Source organism: Ranitomeya imitator, chromosome 10, assembly GCF_032444005.1.
Source record: "Ranitomeya imitator isolate aRanImi1 chromosome 10, aRanImi1.pri, whole genome shotgun sequence".
Lineage (NCBI taxonomy): Eukaryota > Metazoa > Chordata > Amphibia > Anura > Dendrobatidae > Ranitomeya > Ranitomeya imitator.
In genome coordinates this window covers 102,343,477-102,367,754 of record NC_091291.1, presented here as the reverse complement: position 1 = coordinate 102,367,754, position 24,278 = coordinate 102,343,477, and the positions used below count along the sequence as shown (strand labels likewise).

General features: G+C 42.6%; 1 protein-coding gene across 8 annotated transcripts in view; it reads right to left on the bottom strand.

The window, feature by feature from the left end:
- Positions 1–24,278, bottom strand: part of ACOT7 (acyl-CoA thioesterase 7) — a 234,203-nt gene that overhangs the window by 91,758 nt on the left and 118,167 nt on the right. For 4 of the 8 annotated variants that reach the window (XM_069742406.1, XM_069742413.1, XM_069742405.1 and 1 more), the window contains 3 exons: positions 24,051–24,142; positions 11,411–11,525; positions 4,824–4,838 (listed from right to left, as the gene is read on the bottom strand). In XM_069742406.1, coding sequence (XP_069598507.1) covers positions 4,824–4,838; positions 11,411–11,525; positions 24,051–24,142 — 222 coding nt within the window. The remainder of the gene's footprint in view (positions 1–4,823; positions 4,839–11,410; positions 11,526–24,050; positions 24,143–24,278) is intronic. The other 4 variants (XM_069742408.1, XM_069742409.1, XM_069742407.1 and 1 more) reach the window with 1 other exon arrangement.

Here is a 24,278-nt window from a genome sequence, read left to right as displayed (position 1 = left end):
GTGATACTTCTTGAAATGTGTATTTGCTTTGGCCAACAGAGTTGGGACCCAACTGAAGAAATGACATATACAATAATGGGTGGTATTAAAGTGATTTGGCCTAATGTGTAAGGAGTATGTAATAATTAGTAGGTGTACAGAGCAGCCTAACAGTGGTGGAAGCCTGGAAGCCGATGGAATCTGTTATGAAAGGCAATTCAGTACCACAATGGACATAGCGGTCAGAGCACATACAGTGATCTGACAACAACCCAAAATCATAGAACGAGCTCTGAGACGTGGGAACTCTGCAGACCGCAATCCCTAATCCTCTCCAAACAACACTAGAGGCAGCCGTGGATTGCGCCTAACTCTGCCTATGCAACTCGGCACAGCCTGAGAAACTAACTAGCCTGAAGATAGAAAATAAGCCTACCTTGCCTCAGAGAAATACCCCAAAGGAAAAGGCAGCCCCCCACATATAATGACTGTGAGTTAAGATGAAAAGACAAACGTAGGGATGAAATAGATTCAGCAAAGTGAGGCCCGACTTTCTTAACAGGATAGGAAAGGTAACTTTGCGGTCTACACAAAACCCTAAAGAAAACCACGCAAAGGGGGCAAAAAGACCCTCCGTACCGAACTAACGGCACGGAGGTACACCCTTTGCGTCCCAGAGCTTCCAGCAAAACAATTAGACAAGCTGGACAGAAAAAATAGCAAACAAATAGCAAAGAAGAACTTAGCTATGCAGAGCAGCAGGCCACAGGAATGATCCAGGGAAAAACAAGTCCAACACTGGAACATTGACAGGAAGCCAGGATCAAAGCATTAGGTGGAGTTAAGTAGAGCAGTACCTAACGACCTCACCACATCACCTGAAGGAGGAAACTCAGAAGCCGCAGTACCACTTTCCTCCACCAACGGAAGCTCACAGAGAGAATCAGCCGAAGTACCACTTGTGACCACAGGAGGGAACTCTACCACAGAATTCACAACAGGAATCAAGGTTCCCAATTTCAGACTAAATGACCGCCAATCAGCTTGAATGCAGCCAAGTCGGCGGTTGTTTAACTACAGTGATCGTGTAATGTATTCGCACCTTGGATCCAGAGGGCTGTTCTGTGTTCTCAGGTGGGCACCAGTCTCAGTCCAGGAGGGCATTATGCTCTCAGCGTACCCATGTTAAATCCTATGTCCTACCAGGCGTACCATACTGATTGAGGCCGAGTTATTCAATGGTTTGCGTTCATTTGCTGAGAAGGATTTTGCAAGCGCCTGCTATATGACAATACTTGGTGATGGCTGCGGTGAAGGGATAAATTGCAGTAATTCACTCGGAGGAGCTACCTGTCAGGCCCGGATTTCATCCTTTATTGGAACTGTCGTCTTTGCATGCTAAACCTAGCAGTCTAATATCATCAGAGAGCAGCGCCCGACACTGCGTCCGGTTACATGAATACGATTCACGTGAAGAATTAGAGTGCATGCACCGTGGAGAATGGCGAGGGATGAATCAGGGTTTACGTGGGTAAAGGGACATCACGCCTGTAGTCGCAGGGCGCAGGTAACACTTGGCTATTGTACTAGGGATTGATCACTACAAAGCAGTGGAGATAATGGTCACAGTAAACTTGGCAATTTGTAATACAAAGAATTCTGTGCAGAAAGATAATGAGGGAGGAGAAAGGTCACTTTAACCAAACCATCATTGGGATCATTTGCTATCAAAAAGTATAGATAATTGTAACGGATAGGATAAAATAGGCGATAACTTACTATCTTAGGAGTAAAGATTAAGGTCACACAAGATTGAGTAGACAGGTTGTTGGTTATTTTTGACAAATCAGAAAACATGATTCTGGGGGTCACCCTCCATCTATACAAACATGTCGACATCCATCTATAACTGCATTGTGATCCTTACTGTTCCGTTTCTACATATATGAAATATTATTCGTAAGGTCTAAAAGGTTATTTGTAAATTATCTTATAAGAATTAGACCTCAGTGGTAAAGGATATACTCCAAAGTCACCTTCAAACTGCGTGGCCATCATGTATGTGTAAGGAAGTGGACAAAAAATAAGAATACAGTTGAAGTTGATGCCTAGCTGAGTAATTGCAAGGGGACACTGCCATCTGCTGGTCAAAGGCGAAAGTGAACATAAAGAAAGAATTACAGTAGTAGGATCTTAAAGGAAGCCTGTCACCCCCAAAATCGAAGGTGAGCTAAGCCCACCAGCATTATGGGCTTATCTACAGCATTCCAGAATGCTGTAGATAAGCCCCCCGATGTATCCTAAAACATGAGAAAAAGAGGTTATATTATACTCACCCAGGGGCGGTCCCGGTACGATGGGCGTCGTGGTCCGGTCCAGGGCCTCCCATCTTCTTATGATGACGTCCTCTTCTTATCTTCACGCTGCGGTTCCGGCGCAGGCGTAATTTGTGTGCCCTGTTGAGGGCAGAGCAAAGTACTGCAGTGCGCAGGCGCTGGGAAAGGTCAGAGAGGGTCGGCACCTGCGCACTGCAGTACTTTGCTCGGTCCTCAACAGGGCAGACAAAGTACGCCTGCGCCGGAGCGTGAAGAAAAGAAGAGGATGTCATCTGATGAAGATAGGAGGCGCCGGACCGCGACACCCATCGGACCGGACCTGCCCCTAGGTGAGTATAATCTAACCTCTTTTTCTCATCTTTTAGGACACATCGGGGGCTTATCTACAGCATTACAGAATGCTGTAGATAAGCCCTGATGATGGTGGGCTTAGCTCACCTCCGATTTTTGGGGGTGAAAGGTTCCCTTTAATATAAGAGAACCCATGTTCCCATAGAAAGTTTAAAGAAGACACCAGGTCAGGTGACACCTGTGTCGCAGATAATTATAAAAGGCCGAGCTAAGAAGAGGGAGTTGGCGCCAGAATGTGGACCAGGCAAGTTGCTTGGCTGCAGAGTGGGCTTACAGACACCATCGCCATAGTAGGATTCAAGAGTGGTCAGATGTCAGGGAAGGCCTGAGCTGTGAGAAAGATCCATGTCCCAAGCCTGTAGCAGCATCAGTAGAAGATTCGTGAGCAACGACAGTAGAAGATCCATAAGCAGCGCCAGTAGCAGATCTGTGAGCAGCGTCAGTCAAAGATCCATACCCAGTGCCAGTAAAAGATACGTAAGCAGCGCCAGTAGAAGATACGTAAGCGGCGCCAGTAGAAGATACGTAAGCGGCGTCAGTAGAAGATGCGCAAGCAACGTCAGTAGAAGATACGTAAACAGCATCAGTAGAAGATACGTAAACAGCATCAGTAGAAGATACGTAAGCGGCGTCAGTGCGACGAGCACACAGACTACGATGTTAATGGGCCTAGTACTGAGAGTGACGCCTGTTAAGATGAGACATAAAGGAATTTATTAACAAGAACGGTGTATATGTAATAGAACATTGTATAGATATTGTATTTAGTCGCACTGCTGTGTCATAAAATCCATAATAGACATCTCCCGAGACCTCAATCTGCGCACGTGCCGCCTCCAGCGGCCATTTTCCTGAAGTCCACGGCAGGGATTTCAAAGGAAAATGGACTCCACTCACCGACGCGGACACCTTCTGAGATCCCAGGCACCGCAGCATCCTGCCGCCGCCGGCGACCCTGCCTCCTCCGGTGACCCTACCTCCTCCAGTGACCCTGCCTCTTCCGGTGACCCTGCCTCCTCCGGTGACCCTGCCTCCTCCGGTGACCCTGCCTCCTGTGACCTCATTGCTCCACCGCCGCTGGCCCGCGGTAAGCTTACTTCGAATTATAAGATGCACCCCCATTTTCCTCCCAAATTTGGAGGAAAAAAAGTGCATCTTATAATCAAAATAATCGAGTATTTGTCCATAGGTCAGGACGGCCACAGCTGCTTCTTCCCTACGGATCCACAGTTCTGTTTCACCAAAGCAAAACTGCAGCCTAGATCCTTGGTTCCTTCCAACCCTCCGTCACCATACAGACTGCCCATTCCTGCTGGACCTCCTCACAGTACTGTGCTGGAACACATGGTAAGTGCATATCCACGCCGAGGCCTCCTGGGGGGTTCTTACACATTGACGTGTTACTCCATGAAGCATCTTTATTTATTCTTACTTCCTCATAATGAATAGGTTTTGCAGGAAAAGCTGTATATGTATATGGCTACGGAAAAACAGCATGATGCTAGATATCGTATAACGCAAGAATACAGATCCCAAGATGTAGTGGCCAAACGGAACACTGGCCAAAAACCTGGATCAGCAAATAAGTGGCTTTATTTAATAAGCTGAACATTCATCTAAGGCTGGGTTGAAACAAGCAAATTTAAAATCACCCATTTTTGTCATGGAAAAAAAAAATTCATATATTTTTACATCCGTATTCCAGCTGTATGTACATTCGTTGTCTGTGTGTCATCTCTATGTCCGTTTTGTACATCCATACGCCATCTGTATGTCTGTCTTGTTATCCGTATTGTACATGAACAATTTAATAAATACATTTTCCTACATTAATAAGTAACGGATGCATGAAATCCATATAACCTATGGATGGTAACCTGGATGTGATCCGCTTCTTACACGACCACTGACTAATAATGGACGGGTTTAATTTCGGAAGACGGATCAGAGTACTGCATGTTGCCAGTTTTTTGCAAACGGACTATGGGGCGTTTGTGTGAACGACCACACTGAATCGCAGCGGTTTTTCCGCTTTTGCATATGTGAAGCTTCATACTCTCGCCTGAACGAGACGTTATTCATCGTGCAGAACGTACAATGTTTTGTGCTCTTTATTCATGCGCAGAGATGCAGAAAATCCACATATTGATCACTTACCTTTATTTTGTCTGTCTGAAGCATTACAATTATAAAAACAAGAAAAAAAAAACAAATAAGTGCTATGGGCAATGGTCCTGGAAATACAGATTTTTTTTTAAAAGTTGCAGTTAATTAGATGAAAAACAAATGAGCCAGATTATTCTGTAGTCTGGAATATTAGATGACAGAGTTACATAAGAAGGTTTAAAGTAAGGTTTAGGAAAAGGGAGCCGTTAAGAAAATTAGAATAAAATATTATTATACAATCAGCTGCTTTAACTACTATTCACAACATAGGCGATAACTTACTGATCGGAGGGGGTCCAAATGATGGGACCTGCAACAAACTGCTGATTGTTTTGTTGTTTTTTTTTTATTCCTGACAGCAGAACACTTTTAATCCTATTCCAAAATGGAGCGGCAGGTCCGATGTCTGAGTGATGCTCTACTCATTCTCTATGGGGTTTCCTAAGCACTCGGCAGTGCCATAAGGAATGAATGGAGCAGCGGCTGATCATGTTCACTGCTCTCCGCTCTAACATGGATATTGATGATCAGTGGGGGTCCCAGCAATCAGACCTCCACCCATCAGGAAGGCTAGGTTCACATTAGCATTTGGCTGGTCTGCCTATGGCGGCGCACTTCTTCCCATAAGCTCTGCCTACTTCCGCATGCGTACCCAATGTTAAAAATAGGTACGCAGGGACATGCGTTGCATGCAGATGAGTCAGCATGCATCGTTTTGACGCATCAAAAAGACGCATGCGGACGCATCCGCATACAACGCATGTCCCTGCGAACCCAATGTTAAATATAGGTATGCAGGACGCTTGCAGGAGTAGGCGGAGCTTAAGGGAAGAAGTGCGCCGCCATAGGCAGACCAGCCAAATGCTAATGTGAACCTAGCCTTAGTTACCATCTATCCTGTGAATACCTTGTTTGACACAGACACCCCCATTAATAGAAATCAAACCTCCAGGAATAAGCTGCAGATGAGCCAAAGGGCTGCGCATTTCTCTAGGACCCCACTACATGGATATCCTATTCATTTCAATAGGCAAAATCGGCATGCTACATTTTTCCCCAGGTTGATGCTATAGGGAAATTAAACGCTTTCTGATAGATTTCCCAAAATATCAGTGATCAATAGGATGCCAGCAGAAAGGCACCAATAGGAACTGCTTAAATAAACAACCCCTTTAAATAACTAACAGCCTGCACAGCAGCCATGTCACGTCCGATTCGCACTACAATAACATTTGGGAATTGCTAGTTCAGCGCTCCTTTAGCATTCTGTAATGGATACTCGCAGCGAAGCCCGCGTTATGTGAGAAATGGAAAATCTCGGTAATGGGAGTGATCAGCCGCGAGCCCGGCCGCGTAACCAGTGACCATCCCTATCTATAAATCACCAATATTTTTTTGCATTACCCACCGGTGTCAATATCCACAGGAACTGTAAAAGCAATAAACACCGGCGCCAGCTGCTGAGGGGATCTGGTCACCACAGAGATCGCAAACTTCACTCTCAATGTACAAAGTCATGAAATGTTGTGTTTGGAACGTGGGATCGGATTCATGTGGTTTCTGTGTACTGAAGTCTTCACAGAAAATAAACACCAGACGCTGCGCCGACAACGCCGCCTCCCTCTGCCATCAGTGTCATATCATAGGGTTCAGGTTACAACAGCAGATTTAATTTGTGCCATTTTTAGTTTCTAAAAAAAACCATGCAATATTTACGAGCTGATCTCAGTTTACGGAGACCGCTACGGCCTGCATTTAGATCCACAAATTAACTGTCAGTCAATGGAAATCATTAAAGGGATCCTGCCATGTTAAAATGGCGTCTGGTCAACAGGCAGGAGGTTATAGAGCAGGAGGAGCCGAGCAGAGGGATTCTTTTCTTTAAAAAAAAGTCTCACCAAAACTTGCATTTTATTAATTGAAATCCCTAGTGTTTGCAGCATGAGTCCAGTGGGCGGTACTACAAGTGATGGACAGTCTTCCCTGTATGACTGTGCCTGCAGAGACAACTGTCAATCACTAGTAGGCCCGCCCACTGGACTCATACATATAAACACCAGGGTTTTCAATGAATAAAATAGAAGTTAAACATAATATTTTCCCATAAACCCATATATCATTCTGCTCAGCTTCTCCATCTCTATACCGTACTGTCCACAGATCGGACGGCAAGTCCGCAAGTCCTGCTTACCCCGGCCACACACTGCCGACTGGCCTCCTATATGAAGAATTAAACAAGGTGGTATAAATCAGCAGACACTGGGTGCAGGAAGAGGACTCATAGCTTTTCTTAATAAGTTCGGTCAGAGTTAAACGGGCTCCTATTCAGGACTTTTTTTTTATCTATAGGCCTAAAAACTGACAGACAGGTAGTTGATTGTTGTGCCCGGCGCGGATTTCTCCTAGCTCAAAGCAGTCACAGACCGTTCCTACTGGCAGTTCAGAAGCTGATGTCACATGGACAGAGCAGCTTCTCTTCCAATCTGCTCTGTTGATGGGGCGTGACTGCCAACATCATGCCGATTGACAACTGGCTCCCCGCTGCCTAACTGCGGGGAGCCAGCTGTCAATCAGAATGATGTCTGCAGTAACACCCAGTTAACAGAGCAGCATAGAAGAGGAAGAGCTGATCTGTTTGACGTTGAGCAGCTGAATTGCCAGCAGGAGCAGTAAATAAAAAAAAAAAAAAAATATATATATATATATATATATATATATATATATATATATATATATATATATATTACATGTGACATTAAACTGTGCAATACATCTTATTAGAGAAAAATGCTTCTTTGACCATTTATTATCCACTTTATGTTACATTGATCTTTCACTTTAAAAAACTACCGTACTACTTTCACCTGCTGCTATATAACTATTTAGAAGATACCGAAAAATAAAAGTAAAAAAGAACAAGGAGAAAAGTACTCAGGATTCTAGTAAAGGGGGAACATGACCGCTAAGAATGCAGGATGCAAGCCAGATAATGGCCAGAAATAGCGTTATTCCTCGTATACACACACATCACAGCTTATTCTGAAAAGTCACTTGAAAGTGCAGTGTACTTTAAATAGCTTTTGAAAGATTTCTGCTTCAATCCGTTTAATTTGGATGTTTTTTTTTTTTTGTGTTTTTACTGGCGTGAAGAACCGTTCTAAAGAGTCATCAAAATGAGCTGATCTGAAAGCACTTGCCTGCTGTCTGGAGCTCACGCAGATACAGAAACTGTGAGCATCCACATTTTCTAAAATAAGGCACAGAGATACCATGAAGAGATAAAAGATTAAAAAAAAAAAGTTGTGAAAACGGAACTTTAAAATGGCTGTAAGGATTTTTGCCACAGATTGGTTTAGTCTAAGAATTAAGACTTGAACATTTGTCTGACGAAAAATAAGCCCCAAACCTCAGGGCTACAGACTGATACAGCTCAATATCATTTTTCTGTCCTCTGACAGACATAAAAATAAAAAATGAACCACCTAGTTTATACCCGGAAAAAAAAGGATATCCTTTAAATTGGTGCTTCAAGCTTAAAGGCTCATAACATAACTACAATCCCCCCCTGAAGAAGTATACTCACTGGCGAAACATTTGGGAATTCTCTCACCCATTCGGGCTTGGAAACCACTCTTGGAACTGGTATTTATGTTATTAGATGACATCATAGCAGTCTCTTTTTTCACTTACTGGTGCATTATAATTATGCCTTTTCAAATGATGATTAGGTGTTTCCTTATTAATTATTTCTTTGTCCTTATGGGAGTTACTGCCCCTTTTTTATGGGTGTGTTTGTTTTACATTTTTATGTGTTTTGAAGGAATGACTTCTTGTTTGAATCTGCATTAAAAATAAAAATAGAAATCTTGCAATTTTCACATTGGCCACTGCAACCTTTTTGGATTCTAATTTCCCGTTTCAAGAAACAACACATGTACACACCCACAAAGAACACAACCAATCTTTTTAATGGAGGCATCTAATGAAAGTGTGAAAGGGTAATTGTGCAGAAGCTATTGTGACTGGTGGATCCTGTGTTATCAGAGGTGTTACCTGTCATTGAATCTTCTTAGTGCTCACCCTTTGTTTTTTATTCTCCCTATCACCAAGCTATGCCACAAATGCTTTAGAAAACCGGTCTCACCTTTAGGACTCTTACATACAGGATAAATGAGGTAGCCACTTGTGCTGGGCCTTTTCTGTTAACCCCTCCACCCCCATGTGATTTTCCTTTTTTTTTCCGATTTGGATTTTTCCTCCCCTTCTCCCAAGAGCCATATGTTTTCTATTTTTCACTCAATATAGTCATACGATGGCTTGCTTTTTGAGGGACAAATTGTATGTTTAAATGACATAATTCGTTCTACCACATAGTGTACTGGAAAAAAAATTACAAATGTGGTGAAATTGCAAAAAAAGTGCAATTCCACATTTGTTTTTATTTATTTTTTTTATTTATTTACCATGTGTACTATATGGTAAAATTGACCCATGTCAGTACAAGTACGTAGATACCAAACATGTATTTTTTTTTTGCGTGGTAGGAAAAAAAAAAAATGAGGAAATTTGTTAAAAAATATTTTCCTTTTGACGCCATTTTTCAAGACTCGTTATGTTTACATTTTTTCGGGATCTGGGGCTGGGTGAGAAATTTTTTTTTGCCCTGGGCTGATATTCTTATTAATACAATTTTTAGGTAGATGCAATGTTTTGATGGCCTCATTGCAATGTAGTGGCGGAAAAAACTAAATTAATCATCATTTTTTTTTCTCATTACGCTGTTTAACAATCGGGTTAATTTATTATACATTTTGATATATCGGACATTTCTGAAAGCAGCGGCACCAAGTATTTATTTTTTTAAAGATTTTATTTTCAATAGCGCAAAAGTGGGGTGATTTGAGCTTTTTTTTTCATATTTGTTATTCCTTTTATTTTTCTACTTTTCATCATATTTAGGCGACTTGAAGCTGTGATCCTTGATCGCATGTGCAATACATAGCGGGGCTTCAGCACCAGAGGATCGCAATGAGCAGACCCATGGCTGTCATGAAGACTTGCCGGTACCCAGTCATCATGTCACAGGCACGCCAATGGGAGCGTTGAAGGATACGTTCCCTGCCGGCGCATGTTAAATTCCGCTGTCCGAGATTGACGTATATGTACGTCATATGTCATGAAGAAGTTCAAGTCTATAGTAGAGTAGTTACAGAGAGAAAAATATGCAGCAGGCGTAGGAGGTGATGTACATATACCATGAATATTTTTGATGGGAATACCACTTTTTGACTTTTGCACCAAAGTGTAAAGACTACATGTTCATTCCCTACACCCAATAATGGAAGGTTGGAAGGAGGATTACACGACCTATAACAGTGTTGGATTAGTGAGTCATCCATAAATGGAGACTGTGATGCTTCCGTAAGATGGCATGACCTGTCAGGGTGCAGTCCAAAGCCACTGGCTTATCGTTTGTCAAGTGTTGGAAAGCAACTTCTGTACATCAGCCTGAACTTTTGTTCAGTGCTATAAGTTTAAAGCCAAGTGAAATTAACAAGTAAGGAAAAGTTGATTTACAGAAAAGGCGAGATCTTTAATTCATAAAAAGTTATCATCGGCAAGCCATTCCGCCAACTTAAATTCATTTTTACTTCACTCTCTCTCCCCGACACCTCTTCGTTGCGTTCTTACCTTTCTATACTTTTCTGATAAAAAGAGAAAAGCACGCGGCTTAATTTGAATGACAGAAGGACATCTTAAGATTCGGACCAAACATAACCAAGAAGGTCTGGAGCTACAAAACAAAGGTCACGCTTGTCTCGAACGTTGAGAAACTGCTTAGATCAATTCTTTTCTCGTCACTTTTTATACTACAGGGAAGACTGCAGACATAACAACTTGACAAGTCCCTCGCAGCAGAACAGACACTTATCTTTTCACTTGCAGCCTTCAGCTAGAAACCAAGAAGGTCAAAAAAAGAAATCTAAAGAACACATTCAGCTCAACTGAAAACTACAACATAGAATAAAATCTGTCCTGCAAGGAAAGCTCAGTTCTCCCAATTCATTATTTATTAGTGCTAATAGCAGCAGAGGCGTATCATTGCCTTGGACAATAAAACCCAATATACCGGCATGTCTTGGTTTTTAATGGGAAAATGCCTTACTGACACCTAATATAAGTGAGGGACACTTACACCTCTTCAAAAGGGGTTGTCAGATGTGAAAAATCCCTTTCCATATCCTTGTTGGGTATATAGACATCTTATTGGGACAACCCTTACTCTGGGGGGGGGCTCGCTATGACCCAGCAACTGCAAAGAGTGGCTCCCACTTTGGCAGACGCTACATCCACGTATGTCACGGTTGCCCACTTATTTGAACAAGTGCCGCATAATACTACTTCGTCCATATGGAGATACCCCGGCTAAGACATCTTCATCTTATGAAGGAACTGTCCATATAAGACTTTTTTGGTTTTTCATATTTTGGAAGATTAAGGGTCTGATGCATCAAAAAGTGATATAGACCAGGCTCCATTTTTAAAAAGATGAAAAAAAATTATTATTATTAAATTACCTGGGTTAACAACAGGCATAATGTATTCACCATTCTTCTGCCTAGTTTCGAAACGCTCTAACTTCTGATTTTCATATCTTTTCCTTCCTTCCTCTTCTTGCGATGGCTTTTCATACTATAAAAAAGAATTAAAGTGCAGTCAATGGAGAGATAATTAGTTTGAAATGTTCTCTTATTTTGGATATATGAAAAAACAAAAACAAGACAATGGAAGAGCTCATCGAAAGAGACAACTAAAGGATGATTAGTAAGAAGATTGAGGTGGTAATTGAAATGAAGATAACAACAACACAAATCATAAAATCATCATTCAGTAGTCTGAGGACCAAGATCCCGGGAGGATATTCTACAAAAACCCTATTCAATAGGCCACCAGTAATGGAAATTCAATAATAACAGGATTATACATTGAAGTACTACCCTTCGAATAAGCCATTGATCACACTTTGATGACCTATTCTATGGGCGGCTCATCACCGATCAGCAGAAAATTCAGAAATGGTGTTACCTAATTCAACTTCTTTGCTCTAATTATCTGCTGTGGTGAGAGCTGTAGTATCGAGCCGAGATGAACTAAGGAGATTGAAATAAAGAAATGGTGTACAAACTTTTCTTGCTGTTAATCCTGTTTAGTCAGCTGGACAAGGAGACGTAGAATTGAAGCCTTCTAGAAAAACACCAATATTGAATTTCCATGGGGTTCTCCGGGTAATAAGTTCTCATTATCTGGGGATTGGATTCTGTAAAAATAACAAAGAGAATCAATCATACTCACCTACTGTTACCCTCCTGGATGCAGTGTAGGCCACTCCGTGGTCTGCCGTGGCAGAGACCCTGCAGCTTCTGATAGTCTTGTGATGGTGCCTCATGAGAAAATCTTCTAGTGACGCCGCTAGTTGGTTCGATAATGCCACTATTCAGAACGGTCAATGACGCAGGAGCGACCGCCCTCCCAGACTAGCTGAGGAATGGTGCCCACTAGTGATGAGCGAGTGTACTCGTTGCTCGGGTTCACCCGAGCATGTTCAGGTGATCTTCGAGTATTTGTTAGTGCTCGGAGATTTAGTTTTCATCATGATTTACGGCTGCTGGACAGCCTGAATACATTTGGGAATTCCCTAACAAACAGGCATTCCTCACATGTATTCAGCCTGTCTAGCAGCTGTAAATCATACAGCTGCGGCGATGAAAACTAAATCTCCGAGCAATAACGAAACCTCAGAGACCACCCAAGCAACGAGTATACTCGCTCATCACTAGTGCCCACCTGAACAGACAACATGGGCCAACCCTTCAGGAGGTTTACATTTTGTATTTTCAATAGGATCACTGGAGATCAGACTGATTACATGTTGATGGCTTATTCCTAGGGTAATTATCACCAATGAGTAGAACATTTAGACATGTTATTACTTAATTCACATAACTTGGCACCTTTGCTCTAGAGACTTGAGGGGCCAATGCCGTAGCGCAAAGCCTGGATGAACAGTAAGGGAGTGCCACGGCTCCTTCATCCTCATGACCATGGGGATCCTAGGATTAGATCACACAGCCACAGGACAACCCCTAATGAACTAGAAGTCCTCGTTTCTTGGTGCAGCCTTATTTATACATATAAAAATGAATTTCCACTGTGTGATGTCTGACCAAATAACAGGACCAATCTGCACCAAACTTGGTGCACAGGTAAATCATGCGCTTCTGAAATTATTGGGCCAGGTAACAGCTCTCTAGGACCTAATGTTCTCAAGATATGAGCCAAAAAAAGGCACAAATATTAATATACAGCCAAAACAACATGACCAACATAGGTATCATCACATCACATATGTAAATTAGAAACTCCTAAAAGTTTTACTTTGGGTTTCAGCCGTGGGTCACTGTTCTTGAGAGATTCGCCAAAAAAATTGAATATGAAAGCAAATATTAACTTAAGGCCCAACTTTGGGACCAATCCGCACCAAATTTGGCATTAAAGGTAGATCAAGCTCTTACAAAGGTTTCAAACTGTGTTTCAGCTCTCTAGAACCTACCGTTTTCGAGATATTTGCAACAACAATCAGAAAAAATGGAACAGAAAAGCAAATATCAGCAGCAAACAAAGACTTTAACCACACAAACAACAAACATTTAAACTAAATACACCCATGCGAAGCGGAGTAATTCTACTAGTACCTTACGAGAATAAATAGCACAAAACAACTGATATAATATGATATATAATATCCAAGAATGCAAGAATAGCAAAAGAAGGACGACCCCTCAGTATAATCCATATAGTTGAGAGATCACAGATACAGGTAGACAGTAACATTGCAACCCACAACAATCTGGTTTGTGTCAAGCTTTGGCTTGACAAAGACCTGTTTATTGGGGGTTGAACCACTGTCATCTCCCTAAATCGGTCACGGAAGAGTAAATGAACTTTTTGTACTTTAGATCCGCAGCTACCCCTATCAATTATATCTTGTGAGCGACCACGGCTACCGTCTGTGTGACTGCCTAATCTGCTCATACTGTGATGCCGAGGTTAGCAAGAATACAATAGTAAGCAATGTACCTTGCCTTATCAACTAAGGTTTCTTTTACACATACATTTGTTAAAACTCGTGACAAAGCGATGCCAATTTCCACAAAGGGCTGTAAAAGACACAATTTTAGGTAATCATTCAAATCAACAACAAACGACTTCTCGCTGATCGCGCAGTTGTTCCACATGTGCACACAGGATAAGGATTGTGAACTTTTACTCAATATTATAATATTTTAGAAGAATTCAGATTTTTTTTTTTTACATTGTTGGCTGGCCTTCTTCCTAACAAGTTTAAGAAAAAAAAAAAAACCTTCAACTTGGTGACTCGCAGCTGTCGTAGCGTCACACGTCGCTCCAGAAATGTGGGTGTCTGGTATTTTTCCCCAAACAGGAATATAAATAACACATTGTCAGCCTTGTGATTTTGGTATTGAAGAAAAAAAAACAGTTTTATGCAGAAAATAAGGTGGAAAAATTTCAAAGAAAAAAAAAAAAAACTTGACATCACAGCTGTCTGCACAGACACCTCCTTTCCAGGGAGGTATCACATCACTGAGCAAAGGAAAGACCATGGATTCCTAAAATACTAAAGTTTCTTCTTTTATCCACAAAAGTGTTACTAACCTGTCCCGGCTCTAGTGCCGGGTACAGCATCTTCCTTTCCTTGTGCATGGCTCCCTCTGTTCCAATGCTTGTCGGATTAAAATGGTAACATAGGTCACATTTTTGGTAGCCCAGATCAGGTGAGTTGTTGGGTAGTTCAGCATCCTTAGGGTATGTGCACACGATGCGGATTTTGCCGCGGATTTTTCCGCCGCGGATTTGGAAAATCCGCACTGCAAAACCGCTGCGGTTTTCACTGCGGATTTGTGTGCAGTTTCTTCTGCGGATTCCTCTGCGGGTTTTCAACTGCACTTTCCTATTGGTGCAAGTTGAAATCCGCTGCGGAATCCGCAGAAAGAAGTGACATGCTCCTTCTTTTTTTCCGCAGAGAATCCGTGCGGATTTTTCTGCATCGTGTGCACTGCGGATTTTGTTTTCCATAGGGTTACATTGTACTGTACACCGCATGGAAAACTGCTGCGGATCCGCAGCGGTCAAATCCGCTGCGGATCCGCGGCAAAATCCGCATCGTGTGCACAAAGCCTTACGTCTACCACGTTTCTTAACTCTGCCATCTGTGTGTCAAACTCAGCTCTTCTTTCCCCAAAAGAGAGTTTCCTACCAAATTAATCTCTCTGTATCACCTTTTTCTCAGGGGTGGACAGAGACAGAACAGGGCCCATGTGCAAGAACCATACACGGACCCTTTATAGCAGTCTAGGAAAAATGCGCAGCACAGCCTCAATCACTAGCGGTATCTTCGGTGCATAGTAACTTCTCTGGGATCTGACTACCAGGTAGAGGTGCACGCATGAAACAAGTACAAACCACTGGCAATGTGTAGAAAAAAGCAGCAACACTCACTGGTCCTGTGTGGTCTGAATCATTTATTAGAAGAGTGCACACACCGCATCTTCACGGCATCGGGATACAAACAAGGAGGGAGGTGAGCAGGATGTGACGACGGCCGTTTCGCGCCGACAGTAGCGCTTCCACGGGTCTAGGACCCTTTGCAGTTCAATAACTCCTCTTATTCACCAGCTTATAGGTCTGCTAGATAAGCCAACTACTGTTTTGGAGAAGAAAACAGGCCTCATTTCTTCTTAGCCCTTGGGTGGCTGCACAGATGGCACCACTGGTGTTTCCGTCCCGTGTTCTGGAGCAGAGACAAGTATGCAGACATGCAATTTGGATTAAAAGAGCCGAGAATACAGAACAACACTTTGCTAATCCAAAGTGCTGTCCGCATACTTGTCCCTGCTATTCCAAAGTATCGTTCTGTATTCTCGGCTCTGCTATTCCAAGGTGCCCATCGCAAACACAGCTTAGCTGTTCCATCATCACGCTGCCATCCTGCATACCCAGCTCTGTCATTTGACGACTAAGGCGCCAACTAACATACTACACTGTCGTTTCATGCCTCAAGTGCCATCTGCCTATGCAGGATTGATATTCCAGGTGTCGTTCAGCATATCCATTGCGCTACAAAAATGCCTCTAGTCCTTGTTGCTCATCCAGACCTATGGCTTCGATAATCCACCTTACCAGGTGAGCCATAATGTACCCTTAGTTATCTGCAGATGGAAGTCGGGCTTGGCTAATATCTCTAGTTATTCTGCAAAGTTTGCTAAAATGTTAGACAATACATGGTATAACAAGTTTCCCGGTAAAATAGGCGACGACAACTTTGAAGGAGACAAGCTTATGGGACGGAACTTGGTTCGCTCCACTAAGTTTCATCAATGATCTTGAAGGAGATCACCTGGAATAAATCTATAGCCACTATACCGCAGAGAGGACTATATTTCGCCATAGTGAAAAGTGCAATCTAAATGTACAGAGATCACAGCATATAAACATGGTGATAATTGAGTCACATGTGAGATGATTTGCTCTTCTATACAATCCCCCTGTGTTTACAGCAGTGGAAAATTTTAATTCGATTTTCCACTAAAGCGTATTTTTCTGCTTAGCTATCAAGTGAATGCTGTGATGGAAAAAAAAAATGGAATTTAGCCGGCCAAAAAAACAAATTATCAGACTGGGACTAGAGCGCAGACATGGATTTCAGATTTCTGCTGGAAGAATTTGGTTGTTCGTTCACATTCCTGATCCAGATTTATTCCTGTCCTAACATTCAACAACTAAATCTCATTTTAGACAGAAAAGATTTATTTTCTATAGAACATGGAATATAGGAACGGTTCCAGTTGTTGCATAATAAAATATTAACGTTTTGAAATTCTGAAATATTCTGGGGCTTCTTCTAAATTCACAGAACTATTTGCCATTTTTTATGAAAATTAACATGGTTTAATGGTGCACAGATTTAATAGGGAAGTTGAATTTGAACACATTGTAGCACAGCTGGTGTATTTTGTGTCTTTAACACAGCCACAAATCTAATGGTCGTCCAATGACCGGGCCATGGTTTGTGGCCAAAATTTGCCCTCACACTCATGTGATTTATTTTTTTGCATGGTTAAGGATTAGAGATGGGCGAACCCAAACAGTAAAGTTTGGCATCCGTACTGAACACCTAATCTTCAGGTATGGACCTCGAACACGGACTTCATCAGAAAGTCTGTTACTGTTCGGGTTCGGCCCACCGAACACCGGGTGTTTGTAAAATCATAACCGAAGGTCAGACAGCCACGGTTCCCACACTGTGAAATGATAGCGTGAGCCCACAGCTATGATCGGAGGTATAAAATTTATTATTTGAAATAAAACAAAATCCTTTTCCATTTTTATGTAAAAATAAACACAATTATACTCCCCTAACGCCTAATTCCACGTCTCCTGTAATAAAACAAAAATAAAAAAACAACAATATCCCTCACCTGTCCGTTGTTCTGTCCCACGCCATAATCCATGTCTGGGAGATAAACAGTTTTCAACCTGGCTGGTGCCAAGATGCAACTGTTCAGGCTGAGAACCACTGGGGAATGAGCTGCTGCGATCGCAGCCTCAGTGACTAGCGGTGAAGTCATTGAGGTTACTGCCGGTCACTGAGGCTGCGTTCCCAGCCGGGCTGAACTGCGGTGACCTCAGTGAGATCACAGCAAGCACAGTGAGAAAGTCTCACAGTGCAGAGGCGAGTTCACCACAGTTCACCGGGAGAATTTCACTGGGGTGAATTTGAAATGCGGTGAACTCACCTCTGCACCATGAGTTCTTTAAATCTGACAAAACTTATTAAGGGTACGTTCACACTGGGTGTTTTTGCTGCTTTTTTTCTGTAGCAAAACCTGACTTCTTGGCAGGAAAGAAGCTGCGGCAAAAACGCAGGTTTTGGTGCATTTTTTGGGCTAACTTGTGTATGTTTGTGCATAGTGCCCCCATGACTTTTATGCAGAAAAAAATGCTGCAAATAATGATACCTGCGTTTTTGCAGCACCCATTCAAGCCAATGGGGGAAAAACGCTGCAAAAACACTGAAAGAAGCGACATGCTTTATATCCAAAAAAAAGCAGCAAAGCACAAAATCCTGATGACACAAAAAAAACAAAGTGTGTGCATGAGATTTCTGAAATCTCATGGGCTTTTCTGGTAATGGAAAAAGCAGCTGAAAATTAGCATTACAAAAAAACGCAGCAAAAAAACCCAGTGTGAACATACCCTAAGAGAGAGCCTGTGAGTCTTATTCTATCGCCCAGGCACTGCTGATTTACACCTCTTTATTTAATTCTTCATATAGGGAGCCAATTGGCAGTGTGTGGTCAATATATTGAGAGAATAAAAATTTTGATGGCACTGCTTCTTTAACAATTTTCCCAGGTAGGGTTGTCATTAGGCCAATATTAGGGTCATGACCCCTTATTCCTCACCTTTACAGCTCCACCCTGTTTAGTTTATAAGCCCCTCTTTTTTCATTACTCATTTATTAAGTTTATGTACATAGGAGGGTCTTTTTTGTTTGTTTTGAGGCACTGTCATGTACTAAGCTTTGCTACTACTAAAAAATAGTACTTATGTGTATCAAAAAAGGATGCAAGTGCAGCGCCCCAGAGTCCTGGTTTGTTGCAGTAATGTTATTCTTCCACCAGTGATGTTACGTCTGAAGGCAATGAAGGAGATCTTCTGTCCAGGTATCACAGTCACACACTTCACACTCCAGCCACCAGGGGGAGCAAAAGGTTCTATCTATTAGGCCACTCCTCACACTTGGGTAAAACTGGTGGGTTGGGGAGGAAGTTAGAGAGGGAGTTCCTGGCTTGGGACCGACGAGGAAAGGTCTCCAGGTCGAGCTGGCTGGAGTGATCTCCAGTCAGATCCAAACTGTGGTCTGAGGAGGATGAGTGTACACGGAGCTGCGCCTGCATCCCATTCGGCAGCATCCCAGGAAAGGACACAAAGAGAATTGTGCTTTAATGAGGGAGAAAAGAAGTCATAGCAACAGGAGTGAAACATCAGTGGGAGACCAGCTAGAAGCAGGCTGCCTTCATCTGAAGCGCAGATCCGGTAGCCAGAACACCGAAGGAGTAAAGAGCTCTATGCCGTTAGAGACTGGCAGGACAGTTAATTCCACGTTAGCTGCCCGACCTTAATACCTAAGAAGACACGGTGGCAACTTGTGGGGGCTGGGGCGTCTCTAGGGTCCCTATAAAAAGCCTCAGGCCATCAGTCATACAGGTTTGTCCTATCCACACCAGCTGGGGGACAGAGAGGAGTAATAACAGTGAGGACCTTATTGGAGCTTATGCAAGTAGGGATCTACTGTATTACTGTGCGCTAGGGGAAGGCTATTGAATTCCTCCTGGATAAGGGGACTCTGGATTTGCCTTCAGACCGGCCGGACTCTGCCTACCCTGTGGTCCCTACCCTGGACTGTGGATGAAGCCTTCAGTAAAGGTAAAGAGACTGCACCCTTGTGTCCTCGTTATTCACTGTGCCTTGCACCATCCACCATCTACACTCTGGGAAGCCCTGGGGATATACTTCACCTGTGGGAAGGTATACCATCTAGCTGCCATAACATCACCCCAGCGGACCCCTAAGCAGCGTCGGTCACCCTGACCGAATACCACAGGTGGCGTCACGAACACTATCCTATAAACTGTTGTCCTTTTATTGGACACCCCTCAAAGGGCCACGGACCGGGTCTAGCCACCGTGACATCCCCACCGACTACAGAAGGGCCCGGATCCGAGTACCCCGCTGCCCTGACGTGGGGGCGATCCACAAGTACTATCCCCTGAACTCACATTATGCTTCTGCGGACCATAAAAGACATTTTGCTTTCCAAACCTCTAACACAGACTGAGATAAAGGACTCTCAAAACACAGAATCTAACAAGCCCTCTAGTCTAAAATCTCTCCTCTAACCCAGAAATACAATCCTGCTCATTCCGCTCAGCTCAATTATGCAATTAATTTGCCCATTTTACGGCTGAAATACAGAATTAAACCTCTGTGCCGGCTTGCTCGGGTTTCATGCTGTCTTTTCATTGTCATTGAAAAGCTTTTCTGTGCACGAATTCCTGTGGGCTCTCTTGATGTTGTACTTGGCTCCTTCTCGCGGACTCCAATGGGCAAATCTACCAGGATGATTTCTGCTTCGATAATTTTTCCCCAAAAAACACAAGACAAAAATTATCAGCAATGTTTTTGAATGCGCGTGGAAGATGACACCCATGGGTACGCTTTATATATATATTAACACCACCCACAACAGACCTCAGACAATTATTTCCTGGCACACACTATATGGCCAAAAAATATTGGGACACTTCCAATTCACACCTAAATTAGCTTTTATGACCTCCCATTTTAAACACAAATGCATTGATATCTACTTGGTCTTCACTTTGAAGCTAACACAGCTTACACTCTTATTTCTGGCCTGATGAAGACACCACTTCAGTAGCGAAACGCATCATTTGTATATCTTAGCAATAAAAGAGCCTCGACTACAAATTTTGTTCTTGTTACAGTAGTTATCAGCAATGACTGTGTCCTGCATTTTTAGCATCGTCATTGATAAGGTTTTCTACATGAATATGGAGGAGTTTGTGAGAAATTTCTGGGCTCCTTCATCCGTATTATCATTTGTGAGGTCAGACACTAATGTTGTAGCATAGGATCGGGCTCACAAAATCCACTCTAGTTCATCCCAAAGGTGTTGAGCAGCCAGTCAAGTTCTTCCGGATCAAACTACTTCAATCATGACTTTAATTTCTTTTGTGCCAATGCCAATCAATGAATGGCGGTCTGCTGAGGACCAAGCCTTTATGAACACACATCTTATTTTCCACTATCTTGCCCAATCCCTTCCTTCCTCAGTTGAGTAAATTTCCTTTCTGGGACACCACAGATAAAGTTATTAAGATATATTACCACCTCGTATCAAAGTCCTAACAGGTCAACAGAAAAGAACCAAGGCATCTGAAGAACCAAGGCAAAACAATTAAAGACTAAAAAGTGATATGGGCTTGCACAACTAAGGCCAGTGCTAATCGGAAAATTATATGCAACCTCCTATTTTTGTAGTCACACCTCAACAGTTGTCAACGCCAAGAACCCATCATGGTCAGGAAACATGGTATTCGCAAATAAAAGGGTGGTCACCTTTCAGAAAAGTTTTAGTCATAAGTTGCATTAGTAGTAAAAAAAACCCAAACTGTTCCTTACTTTCCCTGGCACGCACCAGCACTCAGTCTCCACCGCTGCTGCCGGTCCCTGTTATCGACTGCAGTGCTGACATCACATAGACCGCCATGAAGACAACTGGAGCAGATGAAGACGGCACGAGCCGCTGAGCTCATTGACTGACCCATCAATGTGATGCCAGCGCAGCAGACAACAGCAGACATTGTGAGCAGCGTTCAAGACTTCGTGCTGGAGCCGAGGAGGGCAAGTAAAGAACAGTATAATTTCTTACTACTATCTGAACTTTTAGAAAAACTTTTCTGAAACGGGACAACCCTTTTATTATCAAGTACCGACATTTACTACTGTAATAGAGGTTGTAATTGGTTGCATGCTTTGCATATTCCAACTAAAGCCTCTGGGACGCTTTTTGGCATGGGGCACATCCCTATACAATCCCATATTAAGAGATTTTCAAGATCCTTATGAAAAACAAGAAGGAAGGTGTTCACCTCATCCGCATCCTCAGCGAAGATTGCCTTGGTCCTTTAACTATATATTTCAAATATATTTACCATCAAACAACCAACAATATCAAAATATATCTACAAATAAAGTTTAGGTGGTGAATGTAAGAAATTCAACTGAAAATGTAAAAATATAGAACTTTTCCTATAGGACCAGATACGCGCTAGGCACAAATCGTGAAGGAATTAAGAAATTGCCATCCATTTTATCTCAGGAGGATCCTTTGCGTCTAAACTATTTACTGTGTAAGGAGCAATGAATCTGCCAATTACGGATCCGGTTTAGCAGCTGCTACACAAAGGATTTCTTCCAAAGCCTTTCAGCAATTTCCTGTACTCACAGCGTGGTCCAAATATTGAGTTGTGGAATGATCGCTCATGAGGATAACACGCTGCAGCATTTTTTTTTTTTACGAAAGATATCCTGGTTTACCCCGTTAAAGGGAATCTGACAGCAGAGAAATGTTGCCCGAACAAGAGGCAGCATGTATCAGACAATGGCTGTGTCATTTTTGCTATGTAGGTTTGCCTAAAAAATAAAAAAATAAAAAAACACAGGAAAAAAAAAAACTTGAAATAGCAACCAGGTACCGAGCTGCACGAGAAAGTAGTTGGAAAGGTCAATCCTCTTGCCCGCTGCTAATGACTGATGGGTCTCTCCCTGTGTGTAAGGAGACCTGTCAGTCATTGGCAGTGGGTGAGGCGGTGCCACCGGGGAACCACCTTTCTGACCCCTGTCCCTTGTGACTTGGTCCCCGGTGGCTGATAAAACATGTGGAGTCAAACACACCTCTCTAAAACCGTACAGCCAGTGCCTGGTACATGTTGCCTGTGGATCGGCCATCATGCATCTGCTGTCAGGTTCCCTTTAAACTGAAATAAACAAATTTAATAGAAATCTTGCCGCTTTCACACTGGCGACTGGGAGTATTTTAGACTCATACTTTCTGTACTTTACAATTCACTTTTCAGAAGTCTCATTACCGTCACAGACAGGATTATTCTAACAAGTAACAAGTAACACCTCTATACACAGCTGATTACACAGGATCCAATGTTCACAACTCCCTTAACAATCAACTTAGCACACACTTATTAAATACTTCAAAACAACTAATGTGGTTTTAAATTAAGCTATTGCTGCTAACATGCATATTGATTTCTTGGGGAAAAAAAAAGTATTAGTCAAGATTAGCCCCCCAGCAAGTGTAAAAATGTCAACTTTTTTTTTTTTTAATGCAGATCATGATTTGATAATTAAAATATTAGGAATATTAAAGAAAAAAACATTTGAAAGTGAATCTGTCAGAAAGTTCAACACTCACCTACCCTCAAAACTTCATATATAAGCATGCACATCAACACTTTTATATCTTCTATCTATTGCTGCATTCCCAGAAAACTGGTGTTTTAATTCATACGTAAATAAGGCGTTAAGTGCTCTGGGTGTAACAGAGCACTTCCTGAGCTTCTGCCTCCAGCGGTGGTTTCCCTGCCCAGCACCGGCCTGTTTAGTATCACTGACTTACGGTAAGTTTAGCTCATTGTCTGATTTCCTTTCCTGATGCCCGACATCACACAGAAAGTAAGCTATAAATCATGCTAAAGAGACTGGTGCTGGATGGGGAAACCACATAAGGAGGCAGAGCCTCAGGAAGTGCTCTGTCACACCCAGAGCACATAATGCTTCATTTAGACAATATTTTAATTAATAATTTCTGAGGAATTCAGCAACAGATAGAAGATACAAAGGTGTTGATGGATTTACATTTCAAAGACTTACATGGCCATAAAGGGGGTTTGGTGATGGCTGTGGGAGGTTAAAGGTGTTGTCCACTACTAGGAAAACCATTTCTCATTCTCCATGCTTGGTCCAAATAAAATAAAGCCTATACTCACCTCCCGTGCCTGTGCCATTCCTGCGGTATCGGCACTCGCGAACCCAGGGCTCTCGTGCAGTTGTATGACACGTGACCCATGTGCCCAATCAACTCTGGCGTCACTGTCTCCACCTTTGGACAAATTTAACATGAAGAGGAAGTCCGGGCTGCCGCTGATCTCTGACTTTCTCTTCATGTTCAATTCGACAGAAGGCGGGGACAGTGAGAAGGCGGGGACAGTGACGCCAGAGCTGATTGGGTGCCGGGCACCACGTGTCCTACAGCCGCACAAGAGCCCCGGGGCTGAGTGCCAACACTGCAGGAATGGCGTCGGGCCGGGAGGAGAGTATAGGCTGTTTTATTTTTCTTTAATCTTACTGAAAGAGTCCCTGAAACATAAACCGATTTAAATAGTAGGTCATTTTCTGATGACCCATTCCTTTAAGGTCAGACTGGGCATGGTTGGGGTAATACTTGCACAGCATGCCAAGAGGAAAACAAATTACCTGAATTGGAGGAACTTCAGTGACTTTATCCACATTTGTCAAGGAAAGTGGGACATACCACAAGGTTGCTCTGTTGGTCATTCTTCTTGTCCCTATTGAAAAAAAAAAAAAAATAGTTTACAACATCGTAGGTGACTGAATCTACTATATAATTGTCTAAGGGTCACTTCCGTCTTTCTGTCTGTCCTTCTGTCTGTCTGTCACGGATATTCATTGGTCGCGGCCTCT